At 36.9% G+C, this 26,161-nt stretch overlaps 1 protein-coding gene across 3 annotated transcripts in view; it reads right to left on the bottom strand.

Annotated features, from left to right (window-relative positions):
* Positions 1–12,092: 12,092 nt before the first annotated feature.
* Positions 12,093–26,161, bottom strand: part of ANAPC10 (anaphase promoting complex subunit 10) — a 37,434-nt gene continuing 23,365 nt past the window's right edge. Inside the window, exons 5-6 of one of the 3 annotated variants that reach the window (XR_010071210.1) lie at positions 22,492–22,623; positions 12,336–12,471 (exon numbers count right to left, since the gene is read on the bottom strand). Coding sequence is in view for 1 of the 3 variants with exons in the window: in XM_063335929.1 (XP_063191999.1) it covers positions 12,241–12,471 (231 nt within the window). In the remaining 2 variants the exon portion in view is untranslated. Of the gene's footprint in view, positions 12,472–16,848; positions 16,948–22,491; positions 22,624–26,161 lie in introns of all 3 variants that reach the window. The other 2 variants (XR_010071211.1, XM_063335929.1) reach the window with 2 other exon arrangements.

Here is a 26,161-nt window from a genome sequence, read left to right as displayed (position 1 = left end):
TCCACACAAAGTGACAAAGCATATTGCCCAGAGGAGGATATTTGGTGAAACACAAAACATTACCCAGGGTTAATTCCCTCACAAATCTCTTCTGAGTTTCTCAAAACTTAGCCAAATTGCAACTCTTTTAGCTGAAATTTCCCATACCAGCTGTCTGCCTCAGGCTGAATTTATTTTGGAAAACTCCAGCCAAAACTATTCAGCCATTTCAGAGAAATACTCTCACAATCTTTTATTTGGAAACTTTTAGCACTCTAATGCTTTACAGCAGAGTTTCTGGAATTAGATGGGAAAGGAGAGAGAGTAGAAGATATACCTATAACAATCTATGAAAGTCTGCCCAATTTTGGCCAAGCATAAAAAAGTGCACGCCCCACAGAACAATCCTGAATATGATCTGTCACGAAGCCAAAAGGGCAAAGTCAACCTACTGCTATAATAGCTGCTTCCAGGTATTGTATCCTTGGGCTGGGTTGACTATTATAACCAAAAGCAGAAAAATCTCTCCCCTGTGCTCTCCATCATCTCATCATCTTGCTACTTCAGCAGGATGGGAAAAGAGCTGACAGGCAGAATACGTACCATGCAATATGGGAAGGAAGAACGTGGTATTACTTGTGGCTAGCTGAGAAAGGATGGAAAATCTTCAGGATTAGCAGGTGGAAAAATGGGAAGATATGGGATTTGGGGGGAAAATTACGGAACCAGGTATTGGGTGAGAAAAATTATGACTAAACAGGATAACAGAATGCTGCCACAGATAATCTGGGAAAGGGACGGAAACAGATGAGAGGTTTGGAGAAGGAGAATGGGAGAGAGGGGGTAACTAAAGGCTAGGGTGGGAAAGCACCCAGACTTGGAGATAAGTCTGGGCCCAGTTTGAAGACCAGGGAGGAAACCTCTGCAAGTGGGTGAAGGAGGGTCCACAGATGATGACTTCTATGGCAAGAAATTTAGAGCTGCCACCAGAATCCAGATAAACGGACTAAGTGAATGCAAGCTTATTTTGTCCCCAATATAAGTGAATGGCATTGCTTTCAATTCAAAGATTTTTTTTTTTATTATTTTTTTTTTCCAAACAGGCCAACATTTTAGTAGGATAGAATAGAAGATGCAAGCAAACCTGTGCCTTCAGCAATCTCTGAGAACAGGAAGTACTTTAAAAAAATCTGAACCAAGGGTTTCAGAGTAAATCCTCCAAGCAACAGATAATTAGTGAACACCTATGAAAATATTTAAGTGACTTTGCTAGAATCATTACGTGAGAAGCTAAAGATGGAGTCCAACTTTCCAGAACAGCAATCTGTCTTAATCAAAAATCCATATCCTCCCTTTCTGCAAGACTTCACCTCATTCACTCTATAGTTTTCAAATTTCCAGATGAGCCAGAGGTAACAGACTCCTTTCACTGTGCTATTTTGATTCATTCCTAAAACAAGGTGGAGAAAAAAGAATAAATAATTAATATAAAGACCACATCATAATTTATGGGAACAAGAGGAATGCACAAACAATGTAGATATCCTATTTTTTGACAATAGAAACCTAATTGTCATTGCAACCTTTGCAAGATACTTGTGTTGATCTTTTTAATTTAATACGCAAAACCTGACTTGCTCCTCTCTTGCACTGTTCCACTGGTTTAATGAGGTTGCCCTTGTCTGGAAGAAATGACATCTACAGTATCTGGAGGAAAGCAGTCTAAGCAGATATTTGATGGGAATGATACACTCAGAAAATAGTATTTTAGAGAGCCAGGGATGACAAAAGCACTTTGCTGGTGAATACCAAAACCAAATCATGTCTTTTTTTTTTTTTTTTTTAAGGCATACCCAGATAACCTATCTCCTTTTAGAAGTATCACTACTTGATAAAAAGCCTCTATAAAATCTGGAAAAAAAAAAAAAAAAACCAAGAAAAAACCCAGAGACAAGGAAGAATCAAAAGCAGATTGCTACTGGAGGTAGAAAAGGGAAGTTTGGGAAGAAGATGAAAACTAATAGAAAAAATTATTTTTGCATTACCTATATCACTACTTTATTGTGGGCTTTTAAAAAACCACATTGAATAAAAGTATGAAAATACAGTAGGAATGGGTAAGTAGGATACAGCAAGAAGATGTGGTACAAGTGCTTCCACTGAGGTTTACATATCTACATACTAGGAAGGTGTAGAATATCTTGAGACTTAGTTGAGAAGCAACACAAAATAAAGACTCTCTCCTAGTTTTTCAATACATTGAAAGGTAAGAAAATAAAACATAACGAAGGCATACATAACTATATTGAAAAACCAGCTAGCTCTACTAGAAGATTAACAATAGCTTGTAAGCATTTCCACACACTAAGATTTTGGTTTAAATCTCTGCGCTCTAAGCTATCGATCACATTGGTGGTTTTCCAATGGAAAATGTACCGTTAGAAAGCACTGTAATTCTCCACGGTGACCTGCCAAATAATGGGAAATAATATCTGCAACAGGCAGAACAGATAAAGCATACTTAATAAAAAGCAGGAGAATAAGCTTTAATACTGAATACAAGCTACCACAAGAACCTGGCCTAGCAGTAGGTATTATAATAAACGTGACATTGGGTTTAAAGATTAAAAAAAAATTAAAAAAATCAGAAATCACAAACAGAACATGAGGATTAATTTAAAGACAATTGAAGGATTAGATTGTGTGGGTTTATTTGTTCCTAAGAGTAGAAATTCTCTTCAGAGATGTATGGTCCAAGATTAAAGATTCTACCCTGAAGCTCCTATTTATTTTACAGCTGATTTTCAATGGCAGCAGGACAGAAACCTGAAGCAGTTTTATAGAAAAGCAGACAAATGTGTGAGAGCAGTAAGAGTTTATAGTTCACCTTTTACTTGAAATTTCTAATCAGTTTAAACAGAGTGAGAAACACATTTTGAAAGGAAGTGCACAAATGCAGAGAACGATTCCTTTCGTGAGGTGTTTTCTAATTAAAATGCCTAGACATTACTTTTTCATAAATTTTTGTTTGCATGATAGTGCTTGTCCTAGCGTGAATAAGAATCAATTTTACAGACTGTTTTCTCCTCTGCTGTTTAAGATTACAGATTATATGACAATCCAGTACAAAAATATAGTAAACATTGAAATGAAACAGCCATTAGCTATTCCGTTTGATCAATTCTGTAAGCTAGATGTTGCCCTATAGACAATATTACAGTCCTATAACTCACGAAACTGAGACAGCTCCTTTTGCTAAATATTACTTTTAGTTTAGTGGCGCCTTCAGTTAGAAGGACATGAGTTTTTTCTTACAATTCTCATTTTGCTTGAATTGATTAATTAGCTAAATTTATATTAGCTTTAATTTTTTTTTACTCAAGTTATGCACATTATTTCTTTTGGGGGTTATTTCCCTTAATAATTAAAGAATAAATCAATGAAAAATAGAAAATTAAATTGTTCTTACTAGCTCGGTTTCAGAAACCAAAATTAATTCAAGGAATTGATACAGTTGTCTGAGTGAGCTTTTTACTGATACGCAATAATATCAGGCTGTAGAGCCCAAACCCAGTGCGTTTCCTTCTCAACTTGTATTAGTTCAACTGCCAAACTTCAGTTTGAACAAGTGGCGGTGAAAAGTTTAAGCACTACTAATGCTAAAAACACACCTCCCAGCTCTAGATGCAGCAAGTGCAAGACTACTGCATCCATGCCTACCATCACCCATAAGCTAAGTCACTCATCACAACCCATCCCACCAGCAGTTACTACCCGTCAGGTGTGCCAATTACACGAGTGAATCATCCCATACATTGGAGATCAAGTGCCAACTCAATCGAAAGCAAGTAATAATTTATATAAATTGTGTTTGTAAATCAGCCTGTCTTGCCTGGGCAGGGCCGGGGGTTGGGAAATCATACTTAGCTCAGCTGTCAGATTTAAGTCATCACTGTGCTTTCCTGAAGATGGGGGAAGATAACCAGTCAACAGTGTGATGATGGTAGGCATCTTCAGTCAACACAAGAATGGACCTACAGCCATCAACTCTCTCAAAAAGTAAGTATGGCAGAGCTCTGATGCTCTCATCTTACACAAGGTAAAAGATTTCAACAAACTAAATGTCTCAGGAATTTACTCCTAAAGGACTTTTGTATATTGAAAGAAGCATTTGAGAAAGAAATTTTCAAAACTGCTCCAGGTCGGCCTGGTTTTATCTACATAACCGGGAAGTCACTGATCCCATTTAATTTACTTGAATTAAAGTATTAAATATTGGCTTAACTGTTCCCTGCTATAATTAACAGTGGTAATTCACTTCAGTGGGATCAGAGTTCAGATATTTAATGCTTTCAGTGATCCCAAACTTACTTTCTCATTTCATATATAATTATGTCTGGATTATATCCTCTAGCTCCATCCACTATTAGCATCATTTTCATTATTTGGGTTTTTTTTCCCCCTCTTCCATTAAACTAAACCACTCTAATACTGTTCACTGGCTGCAAGAAATGTTTATTCTTTGGTGCAAATGGAGAAACTGTCACAGCTAATTGTTAGGCTGACGTAAAACAGCTTGTTGAAATGTCAGCCTGGAACTACAGCAAATATGTCACGTGAAGGATTACTTAAAATTTACTTCAATGAACAATGTTTAATGATGGTTTATACAGTTTTATAAAAGCACCTTAACACCTTTCTGATCTAAAACAGAACACTTAAGTATTCCAAACCAACAGCAGACCACCCAATACCTTTGCCTGGAAGCCTCAGCAATCTGTCTTTGGAGGGCAGTGTATATACTCTTAATATTATGAATATTTTAATTGCATTTAGATTATTATCTCATGCTCCAGCAAAAACCTATTGCATTTAATTAAAGTAGTAAAATAATGTGGTAATTAAATATTAAATATACAGCTATTTTTGTGTATACATGCAAAGGAATGCAAAGCATTCTTGTAATCAATCGATCAGTGTTTAATAACCATTTACATATAATGACAAAATTTAGGAGTAAGAGCCCAAAGGTTACCACTGATTAAACAAGTCCTATTGAATCATAGCATTCTAGGGCACATTTACCCATGTACTCTTCAGAGCCCCAAATCTGCATTTCCCCCATGTAGGCAAGCATGTGCTGATATCAAGCTGGGGTCACTCCAATAATCCCAAAGAATTCTGATGCATTCTACTTAAGCTGCAGAGCTGGATGGTTACTTCAAGAAAAAGAGCCACTGAAAATTATCTCCATAATTCATTCACATACCAGAACACAGGAACAGCAATGATGACCAATTATTCTTTCAGTTAGACCTGGAATAGCAACGACCTCTCACTTTTTGTATTACTAATCCAGAACCATCCTGAAAATAGGAGTTACAGAAAACCCTACTGATCATCTTGAAACAAAGACACACAGTTATGGTGGACAATGTCTAAAGTCTTCAAGATTTCCTGAGAAGTTTACTGCACTAGCTTGTTACTTTCCTTCTTTTTCTATAGGATGTAATGTGATTCAGCTGTAATTACTAGGTCCAGTCTTGTCACCCTGACTTACTGCAAGCAGCGCTCTGTTCAGCAGCTAGCCCAACTTACTTCATAAGGCGGTGGTATGAATTGCCTGAGCACCCGTTTCACATGCAGTTCTTGACTCAAGACGAATACCATCATTGCTGGCTATTGCTTTGTGAGTGGTGTGGATTTTTCAAGCAACGGCCAGATGCCTAGTGACACGGCTCACTTTGTACCAGGTGAAGCGATGATTTGCCTTCCCAATAACCGGTAGCTCTCCATGGTCCTTCCTACTCTTCAATCACTTCATTTATTACACACAAGTTCACGTGCTTTTGCTAATCAGTACTGGCAATCTGGGCATCTCTCTCTAGCGTATAAACAGATTTCAAGCCGAAATCCTGTTTCATAGAATCACACAATGGTTCGGGTTGGAAGGGACCTTAAAGATCATCTAGTTCCAACCCCCCTGCCATGCGGCAGGGACACCTCCCACTAGACCAGGCTGCTCAAAAGCCTCATCCAGCCTGGCCTTGAACACTTCCAGGGATGGGACATCCACAACCTCCCTGGGCAGCCTGTTCCCTCAAACTATTATAAGACAGATGAAGAAGTCCCAAGAGTAAAACTCACTTCAGTTCTTGATCTCTCATACTTCATTCATGGCAGATTAAGCCTTTGATTCTCAGAAAACTATCTACATGTCAACTGTTCAGTAAACACCTCGTCTGATAGCCTTCATGTTTGGTTATCAATAACATGAGCTTGAATTAGAGCTCCAAGCACCCCATGGCCTAGTAGCAGGCCTATTTGTGAAGACTAGGGCAACTACAGAGCTAGGCAGCAAGTGATGCTTTAAGCAGGTCACTCATGTCTAAGTAACTGAGGGTCTGGGTGAGAGCCATCTGAAGTCTAGCATCTGAAGCATTCTCAAGTCAGAGTAGCTATATAAAAAACAATTTAAAAGTCAGTACGAGTCTGATATTCTACATTTACACCAAAGCACGGAAAATGGCACGTACACAGATCTTCGAGCCAGACCGCAAGCTAGTATCGATCTCATATCAAGTATCCCACGTAAAACATAAGGTTATCCCTCTTTAACTAAACACTATGCTATGCCTTTTGGTAAGTTAAGAGCAAGCACCAAGGCAGCAACTGAAGTGCTTCAGTTATGCACCTATAGACACGGTGTTAGCAGAAGTATTTCCCCTACAGATTGAATTATAACAGCAAAACCCAAAATACAGGATAAGCTTTAAAGTGGAATTACATACAGAAATCGCATTATTGCAAAGTTTACCTTTAAAACAGTATCATTATCTGAAAATCTGCTTCACAGTGAAAGAGAAGATAGACAAAGCAGATATGTTGTTAACTTACAGCTCTGCCAGAGATTCCCTATGCAAGCTTAAGCAAAACATAAATGTTTTGCTATTCTCCATTTTAGCAACCAGGAGCAAATACCTCTTTTCTCCCTCTGCTGTCATCTGCCTTTTTTGTTTACACTGTGGTACTGAGAAGACACACAGACATGACTTAGTCAAAACACAGTTACTCTCATTCATTTCAGCAGGAGTTCCTCAAGATCCTGGTCACTCAGTTACCTCCCTCTTCTTAGTGTCTACAAAGAGAATTAAGCCAAGGTTTAATTTAAAGAAAGGCTTTTCCATTTATACTAGGAATCAAATTTCTATTCTGCAAGGCAGAAAGCCCTAGTTTGGTATCTTCCAAAAAAGTTTTAGAACCCCTAAATTACTACTATTTGAAGTGATGATTCAGATCACTGCCAAGTCAAAATTTCTTAGAACAAATACATCTTCCATTTTGTCTCCCACTTAAAAAGGTCAATATTACCTTAATATTACACTACTCAATATTTATCAGATGTTTCTCACACAAGAGAAGAGAAAGACTACTTCACGACATCATCTTGCATGACAAAATGTATGGAAAACACCATCCAGTAATTAAGGAGTGATATTTGCTATATAAAATACAGTTAATCATAGCAATTCACAGATAATATACTAATAGTCTGTTATTTACCCCTTTTTATGGTTCTCTAGTTTTCCAGTGAGTCCATTTAGGATTATAAACTGTTCGCTGCTGTGACAGTGAGGGACAATGTTCCAGCTACAGTTGGGAGTGGGGAATCCCCATTGCGCAAGTTAAAACAAGATGATTCCTACCTTTCATTTCTCACGTATCCTATAATTCTGCTTTTGATACTGCAATTAAACATAAGAGTTCAGGATATACTTTTATATCTTGCCTGAACTTAGAAAACTGCCAACTTTTCAGCCATGGTGCAACTTGCAATTCTCTTTTTCTTTAATATTAGCAAGTGAAGAACATTTTAAAAATGCAAAATTTAAAAGACTGAGGTAAAATCATCATGAAATAACACTATTAGTCAGACTACAACAGAAGTTTGAAAACCTAAGGCTTAAAAGTAACTGGAATTTGTTATGCAAAAGGACCTAACCCAATACTCTTTGAAATTAATGAGCACTATTCCATCAACTTTAACAGAAACAAGTAAATTAAGTCCTCATCCACTTACCAGAGTGAGCTTTCAAAAAGCTGAGCAGGCTTTAGAGAATGTTCTGAGTGAGTCTTAACTTGGAATTTTTCTATAATTCATTGTTAAACAAAAGAGAAAGTTCATGACTTTACTAGTCATGATATTTTATAAAAATCTCTGTAGTTCCGTCCATTTTCACATTAGTCGTAAGGGACTATAAATTATCAGGTATTTTAAGGTATGGCCACAATAGGCCATCACAGAATAAAGGTGGCCTCCTGGCTACCTCTCCTCTCCCTGATAGCATTACTTGCAGCATACAGCTCTAAAGAGTTTTATAATGCTTGAGAAACAAACAATTCTGACCTCCCTTGGCTCAGTTTCTTGGATAGTTGCTACTTGATGAACTAGCTGATTTTGATACTGCTACAGTAATAACACAAAATCATCCACTATAATCTTAGTCTCCAGCCAGAGAAAAAGCACCTGTGTAAAGAAGGTACCTGACCTTATAGACATGTCACTGATTTGAATTCAATTCTAAACTTTGAATATCATCATTTCGCAGTCAGCTTGCTAAAAACAACGCAAAGATTGTATGTTTCTGTTTGACATATAGCGAAGAAGTCCCCTCTGAGCATACACCATGTAAAATTTTTAAAGTTTTATAAAAGCTCTTTTTTTTCCATGGATCAAAATTATTTAAGATCAGTTGCCCTTGTAACCAGTACCCCTTACTCTGTCATATTTGGAAAAGCATGCCAAAATATTCATGTAACTACCCTAATGTTTAGGCACAGTTATGATTCTTAACAAGCCACATTTATGAATATCTGATTATTTTTTCTTCATCACTTTGAAGAAGTAGTCCTGTTTGCTCATTGGAAAAAAAAAAAAGTATGCTTTAAGCTGGCAACAAGTTGACAACCTGTCTCTTAGCATCTCCGGAAGTTAACGTTTGTAAAACCACCTTGTAGGGCAAATAGGTCAATTGTTGACTTTATGCTTTTTAGAGGTATAGCTCTACATTCATTGCTACTAAGAAGCTGACAACTCGGACATACCAAAGACTACACATTCCCAGGACTTGTCTCCTTCCAAACAGCAGCCAAAGCATGTACATAGGGAAAAATAAAATAAAATAAAAAATAGTCATGAATGTAAGATATTGTTAAAGGATGCAAAGGAAATTTCTTTTTCAGACTGAGCAGGAAGTGAATATGAGACAAGTATATTGAGCTAAAACGTATTCCTGTTTCTGCTAAAAACCTGTAAATTCATGATCATCATCAAAATGGTTCTAGTATTCCATCAGCACTGTGTGTACATGAGTCTAGGAATGTTTATTTTTGTGAATTTTCACTGTAAAGACAAGTCATTCCATTTTTTCTTTAGGTTCGCAATTTTGGATCTCTAGCATACATTAGCAGTTAGCTGTAATTTACAACACTTGCTGACGCCTTCCAAAGAAGCATGCAGCTAGGTAATATATAAGCTTTAACTAAATTAACATTACAAGAACTTTCTGTTCTCAAATTCAGTCTTTGGAAAAACCTGTATGCTCAACAGTTTTGGTGCTTAGTCACATAAAATTGCTGTCTCAAGTGATAAGATTCCAGACAATTGTGTGTCTGAAAAAAATGAGCAAGAAAAAAAGAAGTAACAGCTAAACACAACGTGTGTGTAGAAACTTCCTGCAATGGTCTGGCAGACCAGCTTGTTTATCCCAATTCAAATACCAAGTACTATATTGATACACAAAGGCAGTAACTTGCTTTATTTTCAAACACAATCCTCTAAGATCTCATCACTTAAAAATCAGCAGCCTTATGTGACTAAGCACCAAAAATGTTAAAAAACAAACATATTTGCACAGATGTTAAATACCAATGCAATGTATCTACAATTGTTATGAAACAACATAGAAAAGATTTAAGATGGATTTAGAATGGCCACTGCACTTGTTTTCCAGTAACACCAAATATCAAAGAGCAAGACACAAATTGTAGTAATGAGTTTGCATTTTTATACTGCCTTTCAGGCATGGTCATAGATTATTTTGTCAGTAGCAGCTGAAGGAGTTACTAGTTGTACTCTCTCTTTTAATCTACTCCCACCTTCATCAACATGACTCACTGTTCACTCCCACAGTCTTACCACAGATTGCTTGCTTCCACACAATACTAAAAATATACTTATTTTAAAGGGCCAAGGAAGGACCAAGGATCTAACTTTCACAGATGCAGTTTAGTGAACAGCCATGGAAGCATCTGGAGAAGCTCAGCCATGGAGATGGTAATTGCTGGCAATAAAACAAACAATATACAATCATACAAATATTATATACAATAATATACAGTCATATAAATAATATAAAACAAACAAATAACTTAAAACGATGAGTGAATAAATCCAGGTGGGGTTTTTCTTTTGTTTTTCTTGACAGCAAAATATGAAGTGGTACATCAAAAGTACAAACTTTTCTTCAAATAAGTGAATATGAACGTACAACTCCTTGACGCTATATAATGAAATCCACTGAATGGACACATTTGGTGAAAAGCACCAGTTGAACCAGCTTCTGCTGAACGGGAATTCTGCTGTTGATACACCCTGTACATGGAAAGGTAAAGTACCATTAAGGTACTCCTGAAATGATTGAATATGCGTTTAAATAGAGAACTCAGGCTAGTCATGGACTTCTCTTTCTCTACAAGGTTCATTATCAGGAAATGCCCATTTTAATCACCCTCCTAAAGACTATGGAATTCAGCCAGAGGACAAAACTGTTCAGTAAACAACAGCTTACTTCATTAAGTATATAAAGGATTTCAACAGTTGAATCTTTATCCTTGACAACCCTCCTATTTTCCTCTATTTCACCTTCTTTCTCCCCTAAAGGATGCTGTATCATTGTTTGATGATCTTCCACTATTATTCGCCTTTCCTTAGTCACAATTAAAAACAGTGTCATAACTTTTCCTTGGCTTAGATTAGTCTGGATTCACCATCAATTTTTAGGGTGCTAGGAGGAAGAATGGGTATGATCAGTACGGAACATTTTAAAAAGAAACCCTTGTACTTCAACAGCCTCTCTTTCTAAAATCTACTTAATTTTCTCCAAAGGTGAAATAAGTAGTAACTAGATTACAAGACATTAGAAGTGCTAAATACTCCTACTTATAGCAAGTAGACTAGGCAAACATTTTCCTTGCAATGTTCTATACTTTAATTAAAGAAACCCCATGCTATGAGTCTGAGATTACCTTGTGTTATATACTTGAGTTTTCGGTACTTTAGAAGATGCATTGGATCTTCAGATTCATTTCTAGTATGAAGTTGGAGCATTCCTAACTCCGCTCACATTTTGAACAGCTATCATGTTTAGATAACCTATACGCCAATGTATATATGATACTAATGTATATACTGTACTGAGTAATCTAGAAAGGTTTGTTTTTCTTCATGTCACTGTCATCTTCATTTCATTACTGGTCACTGGAACAGGCTCCCCAGCGAAGTGGTCACAATGCCAAGCCTCTCAAGAGTTCAAGGAGCACCTGGATGACACTCTTAGTCACATGGCTTAGTTTTAGGTAGTCCTATGAGGAGCAAACAGTTGGACTCTATGGTCCTTATAGGTCCCTTCCAACTTGAAATATTCTATGATCCTGTGATGTACTTTGCAGTTACGAAGAAGGCTAAATCCATGCAGACAGTTACTAAAGCAGAAAAAAAACTATACAGAAATGAGTAGAATGCATTAACATAAGCAATGATGGGAAAATACTACTGGTAATGTTTTTAAACTCTCTCTGTTCAAGAAGAGTGCTCTTTAAAAAGAGCAGCTTTTAGATAAAGGAATAAACAGTAACACTATAGAACAAGCTATTTCCATGCATGATCATGGAAGGGGAAGAAACCACGTAAAAAAAGAACTGTATTATATCAAATCAATTATTGATCCCTGGTCACAAATACGTTTGGTTGGTTTTTTTTTGACTCAGACAGTACAAGAGCACTCAAAAATTGCAAGCAAAAGTAATGAAAAAATTACAGACTACAATATACTGCAGCACAAGATTATCTTTATTTCAAAATCATACAAAGTATAAACATAAAGATACAATTACACTGAAGTAAACCCTGCTCTTTAAGTATTTAAATACTTAAGTAATGATACTGCCATCAATGCCTTTATTATTTCTCATTAAGAAATTTTATCTTATGGAGCGATACATCATGAAATCAATTGTTGTACATCTAGGAAATTTACCAATAGAGCTCTCTTCCACCGGGGTGTACACTTTGATTTGTCTCATGTGAGTGTCTCTTCCATTTTGGTGATTAGCTAGAACAGCAATCTGAATCATAAATGTGCGAATAGGCTTCTTATGAGTATCTGTTAAAGGAACATGAATCCAGCCGCTTGGTTCCACTAATTCAAGTTGCTGCCAAAAACAAGACAAAAAAGCAAAACATTCAGACACAGTTAACGTAAGTGATCACATACTAAACCCTGCTTAATAGAGCAGAGTCTTTCAAATCAGATTTTACTTACTTTTTCAAATGGATTTGAAATAGTACAGCTGAATACTCATAGCTAATTTACTGATGGTGTGATTGGATACAAGTGAGTTTTGTTGACTACAGTCATATTTGCTTTTGTCTTTCAGAACCTACCCTTCATTTTATGCCTTAACCTTATAATAAAAATCATTATTAAAAAAATACAGACTTGAATATAAATTCAAGAAAGTCAAAGCAGTACTATTTGGATCTTGTTACTGAAGTACACTGCTCAAAGATGACAGAAAACATGCATCTTAAATTGTTTTATCTAGGCACTCTGAACTAAAATATGCTAGAATGACTTATGTAGGAAACTAAAGCCACACAAAGTCTGAGTTTTCAGAAATTCCTTAGATTATTAGGGGGACATGGAAGGAGTAAGAGGGAGGTGACAGAGGAAAAAATACAGGATAACTCACAGACTTCATCTCACCTATGTGTCAAGATAGATGCCTGGCCAGTTAAAAACAGCTGCACACCCATTTAATCACATTCTAAAGTCCATTTGACTTGGCTTATACAACAAACCAAGCGTCATATGATTATTTTTTTCTTTTTTAATTTTAATCCTACAGAAACCGATGTCAAAGCAAGCAAAGAATTGTATTTCATTAACTCTAAACCACATCACTGACATCAGCATGCTGAAATCAAGCTAGATGCTACACAGAAGTGTGGTAACAGCTTTTGTTTAAAGTTAGTTGCCCAACTTCAAAGCACAGCTCAAAACACATATGGAAGAGCGCACAAGTAAGCGGAAGTCTTGGGGGGGGGGCAAGAAAAAAAAAAAACAAAACCCAAAATAGTTGTCCACAAGCAAGTGGATTTCACACAGCTAAGCAAATACGACTGCTCTTCTTAGCAGCTGAGCTCCTCCAAGGAAGATCTATATTTTGAGCCGCTCAAAATTCCCATCTTTCTCCTGAAAATACTGCATGACAAACATCCTGTCAAATGCCTTGCTTTGCTGAAGCTTTCAAAAGACCCATCAGAGATCTACTGTTTCAGAGGCAGCAAACAGCCTGAGGAAATGACCCAAGAAACAAGTAAAAAACGGTTTGATGACTACTTTAAGTTTAAAGAGGCAAAAACCCCTCTCACCTCCATGCTAAAAAAAAGAAAAAAAAAGAAAAAAAAAAAGGAAAACCCCCACAAACAAAAACTCTCCACTGCTGCAGGCTCTCCCACTCCAACAAATAATTGCCAAAGCATTAAATTGACTAAACCTTAGCAGCAAACCTTTTCACTCTGTGAGCTAGACACTTCCACAAACACACATTCACTTATTTGTTGTAACCCTGTCCCTTTCAAAAAAACACACAAAATCTTTTTTTGCATAAGAAACTTCAGGTAACAGTTGGCTTTACAAAGTGATAAAAATGATGTACTGTTGACATGCCTTTACAAAGGGGGAATTTATCATGGTGAGGTAGTAGTCAATGGTTTGAGCAAGTACACGTTCCATCTCCACAGCAAACAGAACGGATGAGGATCCCAGTAATACTTAATTCAACTAGTACTAAAACAAAGTGGCTATGATTTAGAATTAAAAGGTTACTGATAATTAAACTTGCATTTTAATACTGTTCACAGAGTTTACAAATTTTGACTGCTGATTTAAAGTGGAAAATTTAAGTTCCAGAGTTATGATATTGGGGTTTTTATGCTTGGATCAGTATGAAAAGGATTAGTTAATACGGTTTTTAAAAGTACCACTTTCCATAGGTTGACATCATCAGCTTCAGACAGATCCAATATGGATCACCTTTGCGTGCTTTATTGGGAAAGAAATTGCAAAGAGTGAAATAATGACTCCACCTCCAGAACCGAGAGAGCTATCAAGGGATTGGCAAAATAGGACTATTTGTACAAAAGAAAGTTGGATGCTTATTAAGTTCAGAGAAAAATCACATCTTTTATTTTAAAAGAATTATTAGGGTTATGAAGGTAAGCATTGGAAATTTCAGAGTTGCAAAGGTAATTTTACTAATGTATTTTTTAATGTATTTTACAAGTATGTTATTCCATAAATAAACTTTTGATTACATATTTATCAATGCTTTGTTTCATCCCTGATCAACGGGAGGTGGTCTTATGCTTTATTTATAGCATATTCATTTTTCAGTCCTGCTACAAGTGCAATTAATTTCTTCACGAGCCTTTCTACAGAGATGGAACAAGTAATTTCTACATCTGTAGAACAGGCAACTGAGGCATTAGGTCAATTAGATTAAAATATTCCCTAGTTCCAGATGTCAAATTTCACATACTTTGAACCTGATTTTTCCTGTCCTTAGTAATATATAGTATTTTACACGACGTTTATCTCCCACTGAGTTTATTTGCAGTTATAAGCGTCTAGAACACACAGTATGAGCAGAGCAGCCACCTAGGAACAGTTATTTGAGTGCATCATGTAAAAACACCATGACTAAGTGCAGATTGCACACAATTCATCAAGCAGTACTCAATTGTCTTAACCACAAAGCCTTTTTTTTTTATTCCTGAAGTCTCTGCTTCACTTACTCCACATGTTCCAACTTCTGTAACAGATGAATTCACATCCTTTAAAGTACAAATCCTAGACTCCTCAGAATACACCACTTTCCCCATTCCAATCCAATAGTTGCCTCTTGGACAAAGCACAAAACGCTTGTGATGAAGCTGGAGGCTGTACTACAATGTATTAAGTGCAAGAGGTCTGAGTTAGACTTTAATGTTTGAAAAAAAGTAAGCTCTTGATTTTAGACCTCTAAATAACATTACTGTACTGTGACATTTTTTGAGCCTAACTTTTTTTTTTTTATAAAATTGATGCCTACATAGTTCAGTAAAATGATTAAAACCTTGAGACCCAACTCAACTAGGGTAAATACAACAAAACGTAATGATTATTATCTGAACATCCACTAGAAAAGAAAATAATATTTTGCCAGTATGATATACACATTTTCTCTGACCAAAAGAATGGTACAAACCAGACACACACAAACGCTCCTAAATTCTTCTCTACATCTGTCATGCTCTTTCAGATGAATGAGATAGTTTCTTTTTCCAGAGGGCCCAGGTCCTTCACCACGGAGAAGGAATAGGACATGGGAATAGGCGGTGGTGGTGGTACAAGACAAAATGCTGCCCGCTCTTAGTTCAGTGTCAGCACCCAGATACAGCCGTTGCAATTCCTAGTAGAAGTGGGATGAAATATGCAGCTCTACTCTGCCTGGAGCATTCCCAGTGTGAGCAGAATCTAAAGGAAACTTACTGTGAAGTTTTAAGAAATTCCTATTAAGCCCATGCAAATGGCAATCTTTCAAAGCCTTGTAAACCGGTCTGGAAATTTGGGTGGATTTTTACAGGGAGGCAAAAGGCACATCCTCAACACAAAGGCTGAACTATTGCCAAATTTCAAATCCTTGCTTCAGAGCTTGGGGGCACTGGAGCATCAAAGAAGGACACCAGAATATTCTCACACAAGCGAAACGGCATACTTTTCACTCGCCTTATTCTTGGAACAGAACTGCTTCGGCTGAAACTTTTAAAAAAATTCAGCCCAAAGCAGACATCTGGCATGGAAAAATCTGTCTGAACTGAACTTTGGCAAAAGTTATAAAGTAACTAAGAGTTAAGCCTTAAAATGGAAAGGGTCACGCAACCTTAAGTACAGGTGGCACTAGCAGCTCTACCTATAAGAAATACTACACTTTAAATCCATTTCAGTTGATTTTGCTGTCAACCCTGTTCATTAAAAGCACTAGCCACTGTATATACCTCTCTCTATATATATACATACACATATATATATGTTTCACCACAACTCCACAGCATAAGTCCACTATGAGAACACACGAGACTAAGTTTTCTCCTGTATTTTTTCCTCCTATGTAGGTCATTAAGAATCAGTCACAATTAACTGGCTTCCAGGAAAGTTTTAAAAATCAGCTATATGATTAATTACCTGAGTGAAATTAAAAATTGGAAGTTTCTTTCTGTTATGCATTTTACCAGCAAAAGTTAAAAAAGGGAAACAAAGGAAAGAATCAATGCAAGTTTAATATTAGTAACTCAGGACAAGGCTCTAGACTAATCTTACATACAATATACTAAAAGTCTAGTGTTTGGGGTTTTTTTTGGTTTTTTGGTTTGTTTTTAATTTGCCTCTAATACTATAAATTTTGCAACAACTGATAAACCAGAAGAGCGTGAAAGTTAAAATAAAGGAAAAAAAGGATAAAAATTGAAATGGAAAAATCACTCACCTGTCCTTTGCTGCTGTTATATACTCTTATCTATCTCTTCTCCTGCTTTCTCTCCATTGCTTTCTTATTTTTCCTGTCCTCTGCGTGCTACAGCTTTACCTATGGACATATACTCCCACTCCAGTAATCCATGTTATTTTGAAAGCCAAAGCAGAAATAAAATTCCCAATGGAAATCTCCTCCCCAGTCAATTTAATAGCCCTGTTTCTTCACTTTATTGTATAGTCCAGAGGTTCTACAGAATTCCATATACATTTGGCAAAGCTATTATTGCAACTGGTGGGTGTTCTACCACAGAAGATGCAAACGCCACAACAAAATTTAAAACAAAAAAAAATAAATAAATCAAGGCCAAAGCAACTTGAAGCTACACTTCATAAAGATGACTGAACACAAGACCAGAGCTTTTAAGAGGAAGCTTGTTGCTCACTGGTATTGCTGCCTCCTTATAGGATAGGAAATTGTTTATCTAAAGAAGCCTTTTCTATCACACTTAATCCTACTCAAATTGAATATTAACCTTTTCCATACTCAGTGATATTCTGCTTAAATTCCGTGGTGTCTTCAAAGTGGCATATAACTCAAACTGCTACTTCTACTAGACTTATAAACCCAAGCCAAGTTGTTTGCAACATTTACAGTAGGCTAACATCCTTGAAACAACACATTATTTTTGTTGTGCTATGAAGATACAGATCTTGTGAAGATACAGAAAGGAAAAAAAACCCAAACCGCTAAGTAGTTTCATATTCATGGTCATTACAAACACATCCCAGAATGTATGTTAGACAGGACTCCCAGATTTCAGGGAAGTAAGTTCTTCTCTGCACTTACAGGAAGAAAAAGCAGTCTGTTTTTATCGTCTACAGAAAAAAATTCCTCTTCTGCACACACGTACTGACAGAAAGCTGAGAATTACTGCTGCCATCACAGCTTCAGCATTATACAATATGATTTGAGATGTTTGTACCTCATCGCATTTCCATTTAACCATCTGTACTACTAGACCCAAATGGCAACACATATTTCTAGTGGCTGCCTCTAAAACAGGCTGTGAAACCAAACAGCATTTGATTTTACTCCTCCTACTTTTCTCATAGAACTGTTAAAAGCTGCTTCTTTTTATTTTAGTGACTTTGCCACCTTTCTGAAATTAAGAATAGTGGCTACACTCTTCTTCAAATGTAATTTTGCCTTTCTGTATGCTTAACTAGTTCTTACCACACAGTTATATAAAAAAACCAAAGCTTTTCAAAGCAGGTGTTCTCAGTAAGTAATGTATTCTTCTAAGCAGAAGGAGATTATAAAACTAAGTTCCAGAGGAAATAAATCCTATTTTCATAAGTGAAGTATTTATCAATACACGGACTTTCTCCAAGTTGAGTGATCAAATATGGGGAAGGCTTTTCCCTGTTTACCGTTGTTTTTTTTTTTACAGCTATCCAAATGTTTTCACAACAACTAGCAAGGAGAAAGAAGGATGGCTAAATTTCCAAAATTCTCTTTCCATAAGTGCCATGTCCTACCATATAGCTACTGAGGATTCAGAATCAGTAGACCTCTGCATATTTCCAAGTATTAGAACTGTCAACACATGAAGTAGCATAGCTTGGGCTTCAGCCATCACTTCACTTAGGAAGGAAGAGAACCAGTTAATAGCAGTGATGCACCAGTTCCAGCAGAAAAGGGAGGCATGTCCAAAAGAAACTCCACAAGTTCCAAGTGAGTCAAAGGAGGGACACCACATTAGCAGCTTAACAAGAAACACAGAAACATGCTCAAAGGACCCACTGTGAAAAGCACACTTTTTTGCTCTAACGAAGCAACGACCACCTAAGGAGGTGGCTCTGTGGTCTTAATCAGTCACCTCCTTAAACGGTCAAGAAATCTAACTTCAGTCCATTAGGTAAGAGAAGTTTTCCATTCTTCCAAATAGCAATTCCTGAAGATTCTAGGGGAGCACAGTGCATCCCTCAGGAAGATTCAACTATGGATATGGGCAAGCAGGAGACTAGTTGCAGAATAAGCTATATCAGGCAGTGAAACCTGCAAATACTGAAAACTCCTATCATATACAAGCTTGTTGTTCAAATGAGCTGAAAGAAGTAACTTTCGGGAAGATGGAGAAGGTTGGAAAAGAGAAAGGTCAAAAAGATCCTTGCAAAAAGTTTTATAGAACCTCTTTCTTTAGACTACTCTGCTCCAGATTAAAACACTAAAAATTAACCAATGCCCAGCTGTTAGAAAGTTGTATCTGCTTAAAATAAAGACAACTAAACACACAAGCAAGCTAAAGAAGAGTAAAGTTTACTGATATAGATTACCAAAATAAGTATTTGTCACAGAATACATATCTGAGCCTAGAAGTGTAGTATAGAAGTCAACAACACCGCAGAGACCCTGAAAATATATTAGAGCTCAATCAGCTCAACGTAACAGGTAAATACTGTGAAAAATGACAAAATACATTAGGCAAAATTTTCATGAATGCACTAAATTTGACTTCATTTTGCACAGATCAGTTTTCAACTGATCTTGCAGAGTTTCTCTCAGAATCATTTGTACCCATATAAATAATCAAATGCATTATGTGACAATTCAGTTTATGCAATTAAGCTGTACGTGACCCATAGCTTGTCTTCATTTCACTCATTTCTGAACTGTTGAATGATGTGGTAAGGAGTCTTGCAAAAATTAAGTATTCTTTAGAAAATGCTCTATAAAGTGACACTTCTGCTTTATTACATCAAGCAAAAGAAGCTCTCCGTCTTCTTGAGGATCTTTCACTGTGAACGCCTGGTAAAAGGCAGACATCTAAAAACCAGAGATACCTTCTGATGGAAAAGGAATCAGCTAAGACAATGTTATCCCACTATGAGGATCTCATCCTTTAAAATATGATCAACGAAGTTTTAAATACACTTGACAAGTTGTGAAAGGGCAGGCTGAGGTGCAAAAAGGATTCAAACCACAGGAGATTTTTTTGTTTTAAAAAACAATACTTGGTAAATAGCATAAAACCATTAAATTGGAGGCTAGTGTAATGCTTGGAACTAAAAATATAATCCTCCTACACAGGTATCCCTAAAACTTGTGTGTAGTTTTTACCTGAGATATGCACTGGCTGGCTGGATATCTGCAGACAGATCACTGGTACAACACAAAAAACCTATTGACAAACCTGTCTAAAGTGTGATAGAAATTTTTTCAGACATGTCCCCCCCCACCTCGCTGCCATCATTACCAACCCGAGCATGAGTATGAGTTTGTCATGGCTATCCAACAGGAACTGTGATACAGAATTGCCAGTGGGCATCCCCTTTGTACATCACCTCAGGGGCACAAAAATATGTTTGAAGAACTGGAATTCCTCAAAACAGTGTCATACAAGTCCTATATTGCCTAGTGGTCCCCTACATTAAAAACACTCTTTATCCATTCTCATTTCCTTATGATTTAACACCTAAATTTGTATGGTTCCATAAAACAATGCAGGTTCAATCATAGCAGCTAAACTACAACACCTCCAAGAATCACAGCTACTGTAAGTAAATAGCTACTCTACAAAAATGCATCGATAATTTCCCAGTACAGGTAACCAGCAAGCCATACCCTCCTTGCATGGTGGGCCAAGGATTAGCATCTTTGATGCTAAAATAGATTCTTATACTCTCAGATTCCAAATTTCATGTTTGGATTACATAAGCAGCACAACACTTGGTAGACAATGTCAGTGGATTATATCATATTGCCACGTTGTAGAGCACAGACACGGGAATGTTTCTGAAGCAAGCAGCTGATGTCAATTGAGCTACAATGTAACCTAAATTTCATTTAGAAGTGATTCACCAGCCAGCTAGTGAAATGGTTTGACTGGTCCATCTTGATATTCTTCAGAATTATGTGTCCTGATTACAGTTTCTCCATACAGTAAAAAAAATAATCAAGGAACCATTTGATTTGATTCTCATGATAAAACAATGCAATCTCTTCCCAGATGTACTTCATTGATTCAGACAGAATTTTAATACTACAACAGGAATAAACTTAGGAAGAATACAACACTGAAATTTAATCCATGAAATGTTAAACAGGGAAAGTCGGGTTTTGCATTATTATTGCCCTCACAGTTTATCTTTGAAGTCTTGTGAAATCAGATGAGGAGCACATAAAAGGACAGCAATTAACTCTTAGACAGGAGGGGAGTCTCTGGTGAGTAAGTATGCACATAAGACTACTGTCAAAAGGGAGAAAGTGAGGTACAATTGCACATGCTGCAGAACACCAAGAATTTTATGACATGGACTCACAGGAAAACACAGCTATTTCAAAAGTATCAAGTGACAAAGAACCATAAGTACTGATGCCTGCAAAAGGGTCAAGGCTGTGCTGAACCGCCCATGTAAAAAGCTCCGGACAGATGAAGTCACTTTGGCGGAAGTCCCACAGGTTGATAAACAGATGGTCCAGCCACTTGTGGAGGGGCCCCTGTCCGTGGTACTTAAGCAACCACCACCCTGCCCATCACACTGGCACTACTGCATCTCCTCACAGTTCCTGCTGGTAACACTTCTACAATCTGGTACGTGCAGCCTGAGACACAAATAAATAGCCTGCGAAATCCTCAGCTACTGTGGATTCGGCAGCCAAAACTGTCTTAATCGCTTGTTGTTTCAGAAAATATTGTCTGCTTAACTCTGGGTGGCAGAAAAAGAGCAAGCAAGAGGAAAGAAAAAAAAAAGGAAAAACAGACAATCTTTGAATACTTCATCCTCTAGAATTTGGCTGAAAACAACTCTTCATTCTAGAAAATGTATCAGCAGAAACCATCAGGAATGTGTCACAGACTGTTTTTGCTACAAAAGTCTCTCTGGAAAGAAAGGAACATTGTTTTCACATTTGTTGTGCCATATACACTTTTTTTTTTTAATATGTTCTCAGAAAGATGATGCATAGGCAGTTCAAAATTCATTACAAAAACATATGTCTCAAGCTGTATATAATGTTTCAGAGAAGGCCAAGAAATGTTAAATAGGCTTGGGCAGTTTGCACTTAAGTCATGCATCTTTGAAACCTTATTTTTTTGTCAAGCGAGGTCACTTGGACTTTTACATAATAGAGCTCATGCTTGACACATCCCTAAATTAAATGTCATTAGAGAAGGACTGCCTGCCTGTGTATGTTTTAAGTGGCAGCCATCCTATCGACTGGAACTCAAGAAAAACACAAAAACCTTCTCCTTGTCCCTTTAGAAAGCATAGTGATCACATCAGCAAATACAGAGTGACAACCCAGTCCAGCATGGTTTTTCATATGCGCATGTATGGTAAGGCCTAAAACTCCAAAGCAAACCTTCAATCCACAGCAGGAAGTCATCTAAGTTTAGTTTGGTTTCAGCTAAAACAGATTCCGTTTTAACAGGAACCTGTTGCTCCAGAAGAAATACTGTCTCCAACTGAAATCAGTCATAACAGCTGTGAAATTTTGGATCTCTGATTTAATGAAAAATGGTTTTCATAATTCATTTAAAGATCAGTCAAGAGTGGAGGAAGGGAAGGCAAACATATCCTAAGCTCATTAGCATTCGCCTGCTGGGACCTCTGTCTCATTAACCAGCTGTCACAATAGACAGGAATGCCATACCTTTGCAGGTGCACTGCTATTAAACTTTGGGAAGACTCCTGGTATCAGGGGAAATCCTTCAGACCTACAGGGACTTGGCTCCAGCGTGAATCTCAGTTACTTCCCTTGAGCTTGGCAGATAGTACGCTGAAGCTGAAAAAGCAACAAAAAAAATTCTTGAGCTTATGCTCTAGAGTGGTGGCCTGGCTGACAGTGTCAAAAATAGGTAATGCAGCCCAAAACAAACTTTCTGCTTCAGTTTGTCTACTTCTGGTACCTAAGTTGTTTAAAGTCTAAGTTGCAGACATACTGGAACAGACTGCAGCTGGACGGTCTGGCCCTAAAAATGAATGGTAGGAAAGCTATGGGGTTTGCTGCACGTCTTTAAACTTTCCAAAATTCCAGCATTCTGAAAGAGGGATGAAGGGTTTTTTTTTTTTTAATTTATTATTTTTAAAGAAAAAACAGGGTACTATCCAACTAAAATTATCAGTAACTCAGAGTATTATAGATGCAGATGACAGAAAGGAAACAGTACATTAAAAACACAAAAAATTACTAGAATATATATACACACTGCACATCTAGAAAGAAGCGCTAATCTCGTTTTGTGAAATCAAACATTTCGTACCTTTTAGGAAGCACTTCAAATTGTAAAAGCTTATCTCACTGCAGTGTTTTTGTCATTTTATGGACAAGTAACTAAGGAGAAGGTCCCACATACACAAGGTAACAGGTAAGTATCCTACTAAGTAGGAGTCTGGCAGATGACAACCAACTGATAGAAGTCATTTTTGGTATGCCATGTGACAATGCAGAATAGAACCAGAAGATTCTCTAACAATTATATGTTTAAAGAATCAACTGTTGTAAAAATGAAGCAAACGATGACATAAGCACGGCAAGTGTGACTCATAGAACTGTTTCTTTGAAAACCCTTCCAGTAACTTTTACCCATCAGAAGACAGGGAAAAAAAACAAAACAGGGAGACTACTTTATAAAAGAAAAAAGTGTCAAACACAACAAAACATGCTACAATTTACCAAATTCATTCCAACAAATGGCACTATCTGCATTCAAACTTTTAGTCACGACACAACATACAAAATAGTGACAGAACTATCTAAAAAAACATCTAGTTAAGTATCTGGACTGAAGTTTTCATAGAAAAACAAAACAAGGCACAAAGTTCTTAAAATTTACTTAAGACTAGGCATTACTAGCCCTTTTATTTAAATTCTTATCTCAGTCATGAATTTGAGTTCCTCTCCCCTCCCAAAAAGCACTTCAAAGCCCTAAGATTTTCAATTCTTGCACTAAGACCTAAAAACCTTAGTCCTTTTTCAAAGCAGCATCCATCCAAAATAAGGACATCACCTCGGAAGACAGTAGCACTTCAACCATCTACTGAAGAGAGGTAGGGAAACCAGGAAATAGGATAACAGAAACTGAAAGAGCAGACAGCTAAACAAAGAGAACAAAAAACAGACTGAACAAGAGCAGTGGAACATGTTACAGCAAAGAAGTCTGAAAATATATTTTAAAAAACCCTCTGACTTCAGGTGAATTTACATGACAAATGGGACTGCTGACTGAAGAACAGGACAAGGTGTTAATATAGGCAGCTGCCTTTTTACGAAAGGTAACAGAACACCACAGAACGCTACAAGAAAGGAGAGAATAAGCAGAATTTCCTGTAAGCAAAGAAACAAGTGCTTAAAAGGAAAATCCTACAACAATTACTTGTTAAGGTATGGCCTTATACAAGATGACCTCAAAGGCAAACAGATTTAAGACATCAGAAACCAGAAGATTGAAGAACATAAAGGAAGATGTACTATCAATTTTTCTGAACCAGAACTGCTGGGTACAAGCAGAAACAATATAAATGGACTGTATGGATGCACTGCACATATTCACGGCAAATGGAAGTTAAATGACTGAAAACAGTACTGGGAAATAACTAATCTTACAAAGGTGCAGAAGTTTACACAATGGATGAGAACTCTACTTCCGATGTCTGCAGTTCCCATTTGTTCCAACGTATATAATGGAATGATATTATGTTTGTGTGAAAGTGCAAAAAAAAATCAGCCCATAATTTACCTTCAAAATTGTTTAGCCATATCCAGGAAATATGTCTAGACATAGCTACAGTTAAATTATACAAAGAAAGTATTTGAAAAAAAAATCATATTATGCAATGAATATTAAAGATTTAAGTATCTGAAAACTAGCCACACTGAGTTAATCCTATATCAAATCATCTTCAATAACTTAGTGGAGGTAGCCTTCATGCCTTGCACTTTGCACCTCAGAGAATACTGGAATGCTTCAGAAAATTAATATGGTAAACTAATAAATATGAGAATATGGGAATAACACGAGATTTTTAAAAAGTCAACAGTAGTAGTAGCAGACAGCTGCAGGCTCTCAAGCACCCTTTATACGTGAGGGGAAGAAAGCGCATCTAAAACAAAAGAAAAACATTCCCGCCTCACCAAAAAGGGCTCTTATTACACATCGAAGAGAACTAGATTTCTCTTCTTCTTCTACCAGAAGACTGGCCCACAAGACTGCGTGGCCCTAACATTTTATCGGTTGCACAAAGATGTAGTTCCCGAGTTTCTTGTTAGAAAAATATTGCAATAAATTACACCCAAGTACTACCAAATTAAAAAATCCTACTTATTCTTTACCAGCAAGAGGACAAGTTGTTGCTTTGTAAGACACAAAAAATGCTGGGGTTAAGTGAAAGCATTTCTCCTGATTGCACAGGAATTACTTTGTTTCTGAAGAAGCAGCGAATGAAAGGAGGCTGCCTCTCCTAGAAATCAAGGGATTTAAAGAGCATAAACCTAAGTAAATAATCCCCAAATCCTGCAGAAGTGTAGTATACAAACAAGTAAAACATTTTTGCATCTGGTTAAGGACTCTGTATGTGCAGATACTCAGTAAAGGCGAGCAGGGCAAAACCTGATAAACTGTAACATTACACAAGTTCATTATAGCACACCTGATTTCAATAAGCAAATGCAGAGTAATATTTCACAGGATCCAGAGTAGATGTAATACTCAACTCAAGGAATATTTACTCATTGGAAACAAATGCAAGAGACAGTTGTGAAAACTATTTGTGTAAATTTAAAATGCAATGTCTCATCTGAAAGAGATCCCAAGTTCATAAACATGTCTCACTGGAGATATATTTTCATATGAATGAACTTTAAAAGAGAAGAAATAGGAGTGTATCTGTCAGAGGTTCAGCTGGGTAGTTTTATATAAGCCAGAATACACTTTCATAAATTTGCTAAGCTGGAACCAGGACTGCTGCCCAATGGAAGCATTTAATTTTACCTCTACACACAATTTCTTTTTCTTTAACATACTGGTAGAGTTTTTACCTTTTGCTTGTGCCTTCTTACACATCCATATGTGAGTGTGGCCAGAAAAATGCAAGGCTATGTTTCATTGTTTAGTGTGGAGGTCAGGGTCTGGACTCTGCTTCTCTTAATCTAGAGGAGTTCTAATTCCTGACTTTTTTCTAAGAGTCAAAGATTCCTCAAGTTACCATTCAAAGAATGTGCAGTTCAAAGAGATATTCAGATGGAGCTATACAGTGTTGGGCTAACAACTACCTCATTGCAACAACATGTCCACTGTAAACAGCAATCTGGAATAGTCTTAATG

Source organism: Chroicocephalus ridibundus, chromosome 5, assembly GCF_963924245.1.
Source record: "Chroicocephalus ridibundus chromosome 5, bChrRid1.1, whole genome shotgun sequence".
NCBI classification, from domain to species: Eukaryota; Metazoa; Chordata; class Aves; order Charadriiformes; family Laridae; genus Chroicocephalus; species Chroicocephalus ridibundus.
This window is presented reverse-complemented; position numbering and strand designations above follow the sequence as displayed.